Source organism: Camelus bactrianus, chromosome 10 (assembly GCF_048773025.1).
Source record: "Camelus bactrianus isolate YW-2024 breed Bactrian camel chromosome 10, ASM4877302v1, whole genome shotgun sequence".
NCBI lineage: Eukaryota > Metazoa > Chordata > Mammalia > Artiodactyla > Camelidae > Camelus > Camelus bactrianus.
The window spans coordinates 69,467,521-69,481,291 of NC_133548.1; the positions used below are offsets into that span (position 1 = coordinate 69,467,521).

Here is a 13,771-nt window from a genome sequence, read left to right on the forward strand (position 1 = left end):
TCCCCTTCCTTTGCTGCATTAAGACCCCAATTTCATTTGAGGTGGCGATACATGCAGTTAAAAGACATTTTGTGGCCTCGCTTACAGCTAGACATGACCATGTGTTTGATTTCTTGACAAAAAGTGTAAGCAGAACAACTGAAGGTGTTCTGTAAGCTTCTCAGGGGGTTCTGATGGAATTAAGCATCAGCTGCCCATAGCAGAAACCTAGACAACACATACCTGTGTTGGCTTTCCCTCCTCTGTTTCGCTCTGCTTGCTGCCTCATTCTTTCTTTCTGGGATCATGTCCTGAATAAAGTAACTGCACCAAGGTCCTGTCTTAGTCTTTGGTTTTGTAGAAACTCAACCTAAGATAAAAGTGATCTCATTCTTCAAGTTTTATGCTTAGATTCTCATGTCTCTTGTACTCACATAAAACTTCAATGTTACCATCCAGAAAATGCCGCACATTGTCAGGGAGAAGATCTAACGAAAAGAACAAAGTTAAAAATTCTTTTTCATACTTCATATTGGGCCTGTTCACCTCCTGTGACTGTGAAATGTGGTTGAAGAAAGAACATAAACTCAATTCTTATCTCAAAAATGTATGGATGGGGCCAAGAATCTATCAGATCTAACTGGCACGACTACCGGGTGTTCTGAGATGAACACTCCCATCTCCATGCCTGTAAAAACTGATTTCATAAGAAGTTTTAGAAAATGCCATAGCCTGGGAATTGGCTCTGAAAACATGAAAATATCCAGTTCTTGCAAGTCCTTTCACCCTTTGACATTGAGACAAAGAATTGCTCATCTACGTCTCTCACTTTCCTGGACACAACATCTGGGACATGTAGGGGATTAATTGTTGGATAAATGAGTGAATAAATGCAATTATAGTATAACTAGGTGCTGTTTTCTTATCTTGTAAAGTAAGTGGAGAGTAATTTATTGACCTTTTTGAGGGACTTTTTGAGGACACTGAATATTTACAAAACTTCATAAACCTGTGAAGCAATATCTAAAAGTTTAATATTAATGTGATGGTATTTCTGATAAGGGAAAAATGGCTGCAAATATATCAAAATTTGTTATCCTTTTTTATATTTTGGATGAACTATTTGATGGTAGTATCTTAAGAAATTATAGTAGATCACAAGTCAGGCATTTAAAATGTTTATTTTGAACTCGTTTGATAATTTTTGAACCAGAATCAAGTATCAACTAATACTAAATTAATTATCTGTGGGGTTTGACAGCTTTAACAGAAAAAGGAAATAAGATGTGCCAGTGAAAAAAATATTTTATGATTCACCTGTTTAATGTGTAATAAGGTGCGCTACATTCTAGCAACTGTAAATATGACATTACAAAGGTTGTGATGTCTGGACTAGCCATTACGCTCCAACAAGTCATAAAGTCCTTTTTTTATTGAGTTATAGTCAGTTTACAATGTTGTGTCAATTTCTTGTGTGCAGCTCAATTCTTCAATCAGACACGAATATACATATATTTATTTTCATATTCTTTTTCACTGTGAGCTACCACAAGATATTGAATATATTTCCCTGTGGTGTACAGTCTAAACTTATTTATCTTAAAGTTCTTAACAGAAAAGAGTCATTAGCAAATTTATGCATCTAAGCTCAGTTTAATTCAATTAAATGAGATTTTGAATTTTGTGCTCAGCACTGTCCTGTTTGTGCAGCAAACCCCGGTTATCTGCAGAGGGTGTCCTACTGAGGATCCCAGGGGAAAAAGAAGTAAGGGACAACAGCTCTAACTAGCCAATTTGTTTGGATTCTAGAAGCCACGGCGGAGGCAGGAGAGGAAGCAGAACCCATCTTTTCTGCTGCATCCCTGGGAAGATGCCAGTGACCTTTACCGGGGTTTCAATCTGTCATTCTGCATTGATTCATTTTCTTAGGTGCAGATGTACTGTCTCAGCTCCCCAGGGGTGTTGTAACGACGTTATCACAAACTTGGTAGTTTAAAACAGCAGAAATTTATTTTATCACAATCTGGAAGCTACAAATTCAAAATCAAGGTGCAGGAGGGTGATGTTCTTCTGTCTCAAGGCTCTAGGAAGGATCCTTCCCTGCCTCTTCCCAGCTTCTGGTAGTTGCCGGCAATCCTTGGCAGGGAGATACCTTGTACCCGTCTGTGTCTCTGTCTTCACATGGCCTCTCCACTGTGTGCCTGTGTCTCCCCTCTTCTTACAGGATCATCAGTTCTTAGGCCCACCCTAATCCAATACAACCTCATCTTAACTAATTACATCTGCAAAGACTCTAGTTCCAAATAAGGTACATTCGTAGCTACCTGTGGTCAGGACTTCAACGTATCTTTTTTTTGGTGGGGAGGACACGATTCAACCCACAACACGTAGCCATGATATTTCTTTCCAAGAGTGTAAAGGCAAGGGGTACTATTTATGTTGTTCATAATCCTTCTAGACAAAATCCAGTGCTAAATTACATGCAGCAGGTATACTTAAGATATATTTAAAAGGCTGGAGAATAAATGGGCATTTTAGAAGTCAGGTAAGTAAGTAATGAAGTGGTGAATATTAGGAGGACAAAGAAGGCTTAATCTCCTTGTGATGGATTCACTAACCTGAGACGGACTATATGAGAACAAAGGCAGCCTCAGCAGACAGTGGAATACTCCAAGCGTATTTTCACTGAGGACAGGTCCAGTGAATACAGTGACAGCAAACGACATTATTTATAGTTCAGAAAAACATAAACAGGACACAATGCAATGGACAGGCAAATTAGACTTCTCTCCCATATTCAGAAAATGGTTACAAACACATTTGTTTTTCCTTCAACCGTATCTACAGTTAAGCCATCGATTGTTTCTTTCAACTTTAGTAATCCTCTGATATCTAAAGTCAAATGCATAATGTATTGGTCCACTGAAGAAAAAGAAGACATCTATTAAAAAAAAAGATATAATATATTGAATTAGTTTGTAGAAGATCTTGGATGTTTTCAATTAAAAAGATCCCACTACGGTCCCAATATAGCTTTTAAATGCAAATGAGCTAGTTAGAAAATTGAAACAAATTTATTAGTAGTTTTGTTTGTTTTTGTTTTTGTTTTTTTTTGGTTTGGTTTTCTTTTTCACTTACCATCCCGCTGGAAAACTGCATCAACTCGACTTCCTATTCCTTGAAAGGTACTTGCTATGCTTTTGGGATAACCTGGATCCATGGATTGTCTTTGGTCATCATATCTGATGAGAAAAAAAAATTATCCTGTGTTTTAAGGCCAATACAGTGTATAATAATAACAGTTTTCTTTCTTTCTTTCTTTCTTTCTTTCTTTCTTTCTTTCTTTCTTTCTTTCTTTCTTTCTTTCTTTCTTTTTCTTCCTTCCTTCCTTCCTTCCTTTCTTTCTAACTGTAGTGTAGTCAGTTTACAATGTTGTGTCAATTTCTGGTGTACAGGATAATGTTTCAGATAATGGGTTTTTTTTAAAAATTGCATCATAATTTACAAAGTGCCTTCACATTTTCCCACTCATTCTTCACAATGTCCTTTTTACTGGGACTAAGAATGATTAACTCCTTTACCTAAGGTTGCATGCTTATTTATAAAATGTATGGGTACCACTAATTCTAAGACAGATTGCTAGTGCTGTGTTATTTTCAAAAAGAAGAGCCTGTATATTCTAAGGCTTTTATTTAATTGGTTCATCATCTCTCTCTTTCTCTGAATAAATATAGATAATAAGTTCAACGTGGGCAGCAAGTTCTGTAGGCTGTCTGGACAACATTTGCTTATGTGTGGTAGAATTTAACTCTTAGAATTTAACTCTCATTAGAATAAATGAGATTCAGCCTAATCTTTCTTCATATCCCACTTTTTTATTAGAGTTTGCTCTGTCTCATGATATAGAATCCTCCATACCATTGTGCAAGCATCTTAACCTTGTAAGAATGAACTTTCAAAAGCCATAGCAACGTCAATCATCTTCCGAGAAAAAATGTCTGTCAAAGAGCACTTAGATATTGTAAACCTTCAGATGACTGATCATTGATGGTTTGCAGATGGGGTAAAGAAATATAGATTTCAATCTCTAAATGAAAACAAAAAATAATTTACCTTACCTCCAGAATTGGTTGTTTACAAAGAAATATGTTTTCCCCCTGTAGGAAGCAGCTGCGTCAATTGCGTGGACGCTGCTTGGGAAGCCATAGTTTAGTATGTCCTTGGGATAACCTTGCTGGATGTCATACCCACTCAGAGCCCAGTACTGCTTGCCTGCCAAGATTCAGGTTACATGTTAGATAAAGGTTTTCCATTCCTACAAAATATATACCACTTCTTAGTCTTTGCATAAAATCATCACAGAAATGAAAATGGAAAAAAAAAAAGTCTTTAAAAGATACATGTGGAAAAGTTAAGTTCATTGGACTCTGAGAGCCCAAGTGGTCCCCCAGCTCCCGTGAAATATTTCAAACTTCTTGGCCTGACATGTAGGGCCCCACAGTTGGACGTCTTATCTCACGTGACTTCTATACAGAGATTAAATTACAGCCTTGGGGAATCTTAGAAAATTATGTCTGGGATGAGGGCAGAAGGTGATCTAAGAAGGTCTTCTCATTTTGTAGATGAGAAAACTAAGCCCTAAGAAGGTCCAGCCTTCTCAAGTTCACACAGCAGTTGGTGGTGGAGATGGGCCCCAACCCACATCTCCTGACAAAAGCCCAGCCCGCATTACACCCTCTCGTTGACCCACCTCCTTCAGCCTAGAAGGGACCCCAAAAAAGTCCTGCCCCTCCCTTCGGGAAGAACTAAAATAAGATGAAAACCTTAGGTGGTTACCTTTAAATACGATAACTACGTCCCTGTAAAAATCCTCATAAGCAGCCTGGATGCCATCTGGCAGGGTCGGCCAGAAGAGGGAAATAAAATTGAGTTCAACTCTTCGTACCTGAGGATGCTTCCTCCAGAAGTACCTGGTGGGACACAACGGAGAAAACCACGCACCGCCACCTGAGCAGGCAGCTTCGGGGAGTCTTGGGCTGGCGGCGGCCCGGTAAGATTGCTGCGAGGGTCTGATGATAAAATGAACGCAGTGCTTCCAGCACGGGAACCAGCGCGTGGCCAGCGCTTTACGGCGACCCTGTCCACCTGGTGAGCACTTTGCAGTTTTTAGAGGAGGGGATAGGAGCGACCTTCTTTGGTTACATTCTGCACCGTCCCTTCCTCTCACCCTGACAAGTCTTATCTTGTTAGTCTCTTTTATCATTGTTGCTAATACAGTGAGAATATTTAGGACATTGTAGCAAAAGCAATAGGAGTACCATCAGCCTGCGATTACCCAGTCACGGGGTAGCCGATGGAAAACTGAAAAACTCAATCAGTCAGATGGTTTTCCCCGCAGCTTATTAAGTGAGAGCTTCCATTTACTTGGCCGCGTCTGGATGGAACTGAATGTGACTGTGGTGTTGGGGAAACCCACTGTGCAGTTCCCAAGTAGCAGAGCCCACGTCTAGTCACACCACCACAAACATTGAAATGCTTATCGATGTTTGAGGTTTTTGTCTTTTCCCGGATGTTTTGAGTGACCTAGAAAGTTCTTCAATTCTAATGCGATACAAAGGCATAGAAGTCAAAGGGAACACTATAATAATGTATAGTATGTGACAATTAGAATCTGGTTTTAAGTTATGCCAGGAAAAGAAGTCAAAGGAAGGAATAGTTCATCCTCATACTTGTCTTTAAAGAACAGTATTTCCCCTCGGAGGGTGGTGACAGCATCGAACGTCAGTCTGGGGTCACAGGCTGTGGGTGTGGTTGGCCCAGTGGGTTGGACGGGTCTGTCTGCAGGTCCTGCAAATACAAAGGCTTTTTATAAGCATAAGTCCAGTGTGACTTTTATAATGTACTTCAGATACCTCTCAGGTCGGCGACGGGTCTTCACGTGAAAAGAAATCCTACCAGACTATCCCACGAGTACATTAGGGCCTATTAACAGTTTTTTTAATTAAAAAAAAAAAAAAAAAGAGGAATGGTGGTTTTAGGGACAGTTCCCGGTTAAGTTGTGAAGAAATTTGAGTTCTCCCCCCTCCCCTCCCTTAGCCTGAAGTCAGAACCCCACACTTGCTTCTTCCCTTCCTCGTCCCTCTTTCTGCATTTTCAGTCACTCAGGATCCACTTCTTCCTTTCTCACTAAAATCCACCTTCAGGAAAGGAGCTGAGCTCAGTCTTTTGCCCCACAGCATAAATCTAATTTTAGCAACATTTTTTCTGTAAGTATTTATGCATTTTAATGTGTTTTCTCATTGCAGATTAAGGGCGGCGAACAGTTCAGAGAATTTAAAACACGGGTGAGCGAGGCAAGGAGGTGTTTTCAGGGGAAGAGGTGTTGGTTGGGTAGTAGAGGCAGTTAGACTGGGTCTCATCATTCCTGAAAAATCCTACTGCATGAAAAAATGTGTAGCTGTGGGACCGTCTGCATGTTTGGTTCTGTACTGTGGTCCCAGCACAGAGGGAGAATGCTTTACCCAATTCCACGCCACCCCTCCCGCTTCCATTCCATTCAACAGTTTTTTTGTTTGTTTGTTTTTTATTTTTAAAATCAAGAGAGCTGCAAAGATGTCTAGTTTCTTGTTCTTACTCACAGTCACCAGGGGGCAGGAGGGCAAGGGGAAGGAGAGATGGGCCGATCTTACCCAGACAGTACTGCTTAAACAGGGTCAAAGGTCTCTTTATCCCTCCCTGAAAAGTATCACTCACGTCTTTAAAAAATGTTTCCTTCTCTCCATACTCCATGCTCCCTCTTTCCCCTACAGACAACAATCCAGATGTGCTATACATATATGTATGTATATACATATGTATATAGTTCTTAGCATGTTTCTTGAAAATGCCTTGTTGTGTCTACATGTGTAATTTATACACCGTGGAAGATGTTATCATTCTGTTTCTTTTCCATGAAGCACAACACTTTAAAGACTTACCGACGTTGCTGCCCTACAGACCTCCAGTTCAGCGCAGCACGGGACTCTGTGGCACGCATCCAGCAAATTTTGCCCATAGGTTCTCCACCCGATAGACTCCCAGCTGCCCTCCAACCTCTGTCACCGCAGACAAGACCGCCCTGAGCATCCTTGCCACGCCCAGGTCCCACCATGGACTGCTGCTCTTCAGATGACCTTACCATAGATGGCCTGAATGCCGTTGATGTCATCTTGAGGGAGCACGTAGGTGCTGGGTTCGTGGAAAGAGTAGGTGGGATACATCAAGGCACCAGGGTCGGTGGAGTGAGAGAGCCCCAGGGAATGGCCAAACTCATGGGCGGCAACAAGATACAAGTTGTAATCTGCAACGCAAGCATGGGTGGTGAATGGCTCCAAGTGGACTGAAGGGTAGTGGAAACAGGATCTCAAGGAATGCAGCTTCCAGGCCAGAACTGCCTGGAGAAACAGCCCTTCCCACTCCTGCCTTATCCCTTTTCTCGCCAGGCCCCTGAAGAAATCAAGAGTGGAGGGAATCCTGCAGGAGTTATATGCTGAGATTAGGTGGCTGTGAGCCTCCCATCGAACCTGAGCACCAGGAAGAGCTGCCTTTATTCCACTTCTCAGGTTTCACGGGTACGGACCTGGGCTTAGAGAAATGATGGCAGAGCCATCACAGGTCTTGTGACCCTCGGAAGCCCTCTCCCCTTGAGCACCCACACCCACCTCTCTCCAGCCTCCCAGACCCACAGCCCCGTTAGAGTCCCAGTGAAGAGGGATTTAGAAAAGGAGCCTCAGATGCTGAGATGACTCTCCGTGGCTCCCTAATTGCCCATAGCCTCGCACCGGCTCCTCCTTGATGCTACGTTCTCCAAGAAGCTGGAGGAATTCTCCACCAGAGAGAGCCAAACCCCACCTCCTACTGCTCCCTTCCCTTATCTTTTAACTTCCACGAACATATTTCCCTTCGCAACTGGGAACCTAAAACCATTCAAGGCTTGCATTTCCTATCAAATAAGGCCTGAGATCCTTTGCCAGGTTCAAGGCTGCTCCATGCGGCTTTGGCAGACATTCGAGGGATGGGTTTCTGACGTAACTCCTCCCCTCCAGCTGGTCTATGTGCCATCTCACAAGCACATTGTGAATGTTCTTACCTGCTTACTCAAAAGAAATAATAATCATGGTTGTAGAGCACTTTCTCATATGCTGGAAATTGTAATATTATTTAATCTTAATATTTTAATGAAGTATTGTTAGAAATATTTTTACAGTAAGGGAACCGAAGCCCACAGATTTTGAATATCTTGCTATTGATCTTGCAGCTAATAAGTGGTAGCGCTGGGGTTGGGCCCAGGTATGAGGGCGAGATCTGTGCATGTACCAGTGTGCAACCTCCTGCTGATAACTGGCCTGGAATATTCTACCCGTGCCCCAAGACTTGCTTTCTTGATCATCCCTTCCTTCCATTTTTGCAGTCAGGAATGCTTTAAAAAACGTCTTTGAATGCCTGGGGTATGGTGCAAGGGGCTCTGGGGGATTTGTCATGATGCAAAGACTAGAAGGGGAGACATGTGCAAACAATCTGAATGCACAGAGTAATGAAAAGAGCAGACAGAGAAGAAGTGAAGGCATTCTGAAAGGAAGGTCTCATTTCCAGCGGAAAGGCGTGAAGGAGGTGGCAGTCGGCATAGCGCGGAAAGAAGGAGGTTTTGAACGGTGGGGCTTAGGGTGCAGGGCAGGGCATTTCGGGAAGAAGAAACAGTGCGAGCAAACGTAGGGAAATTGTAAAGCACACTGCGTGACCCAGGGACAGTGACCGTGCAATGTGGCTGCTGTGTGTGACATACGGAGACAAGGCATGAAAGATGAGGTAAGAGAGTCACCGAGAACCTGTGATGGCAAGTGAAGGTATTTGGACATTATTTGATCTGGAAAATGGAAACCCTGAGCTTCCCCAGTGTAAAGATGGGTTTTCTGAAGACAAAAGTTGCTGCAGTGCTGGGAAAAATTAGAGGAAGCAGAGACTGGCCATCATGAGTCCAGGTGGGAATCTGGCTCATTTAGTTCAAATTTCTTCTGTACAGCACAGGGAACTATATTCAGTATCTTGTAGTGAAAACAAATATATGTATATATATACATGGCTGGGACATTGTGCTGTGCACCAGGAATTGACACGTTGTAACTGACTATACTTCAGTTAAAAAAAAGCAGGTAATGACCACCTGATCCGGCAGGGATCAGGAATGCAGAGGAGTGGGGAGGGTTTATTACCTGGGGTACACAGAGCGCCTAGCACAGGGGCTTAGGCAGAGCCAGAACAAACACTCACGACATATGTGTTGAGAAAAGGGTGGGAGGATCAGGTCCCAAGCAAAGGTAAAATGCTCCTCTCCTATTGTTTTCTAAGAAGCGTTCTGTGACCTCCTGTGTCCGGGGCCTCGTGAGGCACCACGTGGTCTGGGCACACCCCTCCTCACACCCAGTTCTCCCCAACAGCTCTGAGTCTTCTCCTGGAAGGGGGGGGGGTGTTGCTACATGGGAACGTATCATTGAAAAGGAAGGTGAAATAATTAGGTGAACAAGAATCACGAGATGGATGCCCTTTCTTAAATAGGACCGTTTTCTAAATAAACCCAATTATGTCTGAATTTCCAAAAATGGGAATCTTCAAATATCATTAAACTTCACACTATTAAAATGAAGATATACCCTAAAGCAGCAGTGAGGAAATTTTTCCTGTAAGGGTCCCAGAGAGTCAATATTTTAGATTTTGTGAGCCACGTGGTCTCTGTGATACCTGCTCAGCTCTGCCATCGTGGTGTGAAAGGGGCCACAGACGACACATAGACAGGACAGTATGTGATCCTGTTCCAATAAAACTTTATTTATACACTAGGGGTCAGGAAGGACTTAGCCATGGCCTGTTGTTTTCTGATTCCTGCCTCGAAAACAAGGTCAGGTTTTAGTTTCAGGATTTTTTTCTAAACCTAAATGGACTTACTGTCTTGAGGTGGTAAGAATTTTAAACGGCCAGTTTGTGTGAGTTTAAAATGTCACAGTAACTTGGATGTGCGTGTGTTTTGGTGGGGGGGACTCTAATGGGGGAGAGTTCATCCAGAAACTGCATGTGGACACAGCCTTGGTCAACTTACCTTTAGAGGTGTTGGTCCACATTTCTTCTGCATCAAAATGAACATCGCCTCCAATACCCGGGCCTGGCTGAAAGGCATGTGCCAGGATTCCATTGGGTCCGTCGAATGGAGAGTTGTCACCATGATCTGAAATAACACAGTTCGTGTTAGCTATTTGCCGAATCTCAGCTTAGCCAGGGAAAGCGAAATTGAGCTTGACTGCTCTGAGCCTACCTCTTTGGAAAAAAGCAATCTTAATGTCTGCTTCTCCTTGCAAGACCCTGGTGATGTTCAGGGATGATGCGTTCTTCCACAGCTGAAAGGCTTCCTCTATATATCTTTCCACAACATCGTTTGTCAAGTTTGTTGTTTGGTTAATAATCCTTCAAAATGAGAGGGCATATGAAAGTTCATTATTGTTTAAGACACCAGTCTGTCAGCAGATTGAATTGCTCTAGTTTGGAGTTAGTTGGGATGTTTTGGGTTAAGGAGGGAGGGCAGACCTCAGAGTTGAAGACAGTCGTGGGTTCTGGACAAGTGACTACATATCTTCAAACTCAGTTTCCTTATTCATAAAATGAGGATCATAAAATAGTGCCCTTCTCATCGGGTTGTTGTCGGGATTTAATATATGGAAAGCATTTAGTTCACTGCTTGGCAAAGAGTAATATTCAACAAATTTTGGGTAACATTATTATTGTTATTATCATCAAGATGCCTGAATGGTGGGGCTAGATTCTCTCCAGCAATGCTTAAGCCCTTTTTGGATCCTAAAGTGAGTTCTTAGAGAGGCAGCCTAACATTGCCAGGTTCCTCTTGAGATCATCAGAGAAGGAAGACAACAATGGCGAGCTCCGGAGTGAAAAGAACCCACGGGGCCTTTACCCTTTCATTCTCCTACTCACGCACTAGATTCTAAACTCTACGAGAGCAGGTGCATTTGTTCATTTGCCTGTCTCTGTTGTACCCCAAGTCTAGAATGGCGCCTGGCATGTCATCGGAGCTCAGTGAACACTGGCTGAGTGAACGACGTCTGAAACTCTAGACATATCACCTGTAGGTCAGGTTAGTATGCTTCCACTTGGGGTGGCCCGGGGTTAGCATGAAGTTGCCAGAATCGGGCACTCCGCAGCGAGGCTTCTGCATCGTCTTCAAGGTCTCCTCATCTTGCTTCCCGGTCACGTTCAGCCCAAAGAATCGCTGCATTTCTTTCAGCTTTTCAACAATCACACTCGCGCTCTTCTTCCTTTCAGACGGGTGTCTGTACTTTGGTAATTGATAGAATTTTTCAAGGTAATCCTGGAAAAAGACAAACACATGCGGCAATCGGCTGTGAAACTGTTGTCAGTTCTCTGGGTATTCTGCATCGCTTTCTAAGTCACTGCAGAAGTCACACCAGAACTAGTAGCCCGATAGCCACAAAGACAGAAAAACGCAAATCTGCCGGCTGACTTCGAGAGAACCCTGCCCACCGGAAAGAACGGTCCCTCCTTTCCAGGCTACAGTTAATGTTTACGCCTAAAAATAGGTACTTCACGAGGGAAGAGTGTAGCTGAGTGGTAGAGTGCACGCCTGGCATGCATGAGGTCCTGAGTTCAATCCCCAGCATCTCCACCAAAAATAAATGAATAAACAAACAAACAAACAAACCTAATTACCCCCCCCCAAAGAAACACCCACTTTGCTATACACATGCAACTAATATTGTAAATCAACTACACTTCAATAAAAAATAAGAATTAATAAAAAAAGAAGATGCACAGAAATCAGGAACTTGCCAAGACGATAATCAGGCCCCAGTTCACCACGTTCTTTCTCAAATGAGAATTGACAATTTCAAATGAAGAACTCCAAATACGTTTTGGGGCAACAGCAGCACGACTGTCATTAGCATTTTATCCACCACGGTGACTCCCTGGGAGGGGCCAGCACTCATTAGGGAAAGGTTCCGAGGGGTGTTCACAAGCCAATCAGGAGGCTTCTTTCTGTCGCCCTAAGCAGCCCCCAGTGGCACTTTGCAAGGGACACAGGACAGAGCCCTTTTGTGTGCGCCCAGGCTTTAGGATCAGGTGGGTTTACGTTCAGATCTTAGCTCTGCCGCAGACTGTGTGTTCTTGGACACGTCACTTAGATGACTTAAGATTCACTTCTGTCTCTCAAGTGGAAATAACAATACACCAATACACCTTCACAGGATGAAATGAGACAATGTTTGTGAAATGCTGAACAGAGTGCCTTGTTCAGAGTAAGTACTTAATTAATTCTAGCTATTAGCCCATGGTGACTCTTACTGTTGTAAGAAACATATATATATACATATACATACATATATATATATATACACATATATATATACACACACACACACATATATATATTTAAGTGAAAGAGAAGCAAAAAATCAGTAAGAAAAATGACTTTCTAAAACTGTAATGCTAAGAAAATTGTGCCTGACAATTTTCTGACAGCACTGCCTCATGTTTCTTAAAATTTTGGCCTGACTTTCATACCGTGAAACAACGGGAAAAAAAGCTATTGGTTTTGCTTTCATAGTGTGCCTGAGCGTTTATAAACAGCCCCATAATCTGGTTTTTGGAAATCCGATTACATTAGGAGCTGATTTCTAGTTCCTTCCAGTTTCCCAATCCTCACGCTTTCTTGTACACCTGAGATTTTTGGCTGCAAAGACAAGTCCATTTAGAAAGCACCAGTCATGTAGTAACTGGATTGCAGATACGCTGGAAGGGAAGATCTTAGATGAGTGAGAAAGAATGTCATTTAGTTTTGTAATTAAAACCACTCCTTCTAAAAGTTTTCCCCAGCTGGAGCAGCCTGAAAGCAGTGGTTTCCAAGGGTTGAAGAGCCCACTTTGTTTGCATTTCCAGTTTTCAGAGGGCCCAGCTGGAACCCTCCGAGTCATGAAAACATTTGACGTCCAGCCTTAAATAAATCATTCACATAATTCTTTCAGGGTCTTCTAACTAAAGAAAACAACCCACACAGTTTCCTAATGACCAGCAAATCAACCACCCACCTAAAGGAGAACGAATTTACCTGAACAATTTTTATATTTTTCTCTTCTGGAGATTCAGAAGGTACTGGAAAGGCCCCAGAAAGCTGCTCGTGCAGAGCGAGCAGAACCGGAAGCATCTTCAGACTGAACATGGTCTTTTCTTCAAAAACTACCTCTCCTGACCTTCCGGCTGCCCCCGCGGGAGCCCCAAAGTTCATAGCATCCTGTGTCACTCACTGCTTTCTTTTGGTCCCTTATAAAGCGTGTCTTCAACGATTGCCCCATCAGGAACGTGACGCAACCCAGGTTAATTACACCCGCGCAGTTTCGTAACGCTATAATGCGATCCCGTGCCCCACCAACGGAGGAGTCTTTCAACAGGGAAAAAAGGCCAACTTGCTACTCTGCCTTTGGGGTTTTTGGATATTCCCTTTTGCAAAATTGGTCAAGGAAGAGGGAGAGGAGGCGAATCTTGCGGTTAGCGAACAGCAGTCGCCTCCGGGCTGGCGTTTTCTGGGCGGTCAGGGGCCGAGGCTGCGGCATTGATGCAGCAGGATGTCGCTGGGTCAGTGGGCGGTAGTGCGGGGCCGAGGAGCCCAAGCCGAGAACCTCTCACTTACCCACCCTGGTTGGAGGTGAGGAGAGCGTGCGTGCGTGCGTGCGTGTGTGAC

The 13,771-nt window shown here is 43.1% G+C and overlaps 1 protein-coding gene across 1 annotated transcript; it reads right to left on the reverse strand.

Annotated features, from left to right (window-relative positions):
• Positions 1-1,606: 1,606 nt before the first annotated feature.
• On the reverse strand, positions 1,607-13,347 carry MMP8 (matrix metallopeptidase 8). Its single transcript, XM_010953190.3, has 10 exons — positions 13,142-13,347; positions 11,142-11,386; positions 10,322-10,470; positions 10,109-10,234; positions 7,157-7,318; positions 5,709-5,826; positions 4,816-4,949; positions 4,098-4,251; positions 3,118-3,221; positions 1,607-2,920 (listed from the first exon to the last, which is right to left on the reverse strand). Exons 1-10 carry the CDS (start codon positions 13,316-13,318, stop codon positions 2,811-2,813), a joined length of 1,479 nt encoding a protein of 492 aa, XP_010951492.2. The 5' UTR covers positions 13,319-13,347; the 3' UTR covers positions 1,607-2,810.
• Positions 13,348-13,771: the final 424 nt, after the last annotated feature.

What these genes read in the sequence shown, in the direction of transcription:
- MMP8 (XM_010953190.3), bottom strand. Translation starts at nt 13,318, where the DNA reads ATGAACTTTGGGGCTCCCGCGGGGGCAGCCGGAAGGTCAGGAGAGGTA. An exon ending in CGTAGTTATCGTATTTAAAG is followed by an intron (nt 4,252 to 4,815) that starts GTAACCACCTAA and finishes GAATCTTGGCAG; the next exon opens with GCAAGCAGTACTGGGCTCTG. An exon ending in GTAAACAACCAATTCTGGAG is followed by an intron (nt 3,222 to 4,097) that starts GTAAGGTAAATT and finishes TTTTCTCATCAG; the next exon opens with ATATGATGACCAAAGACAAT.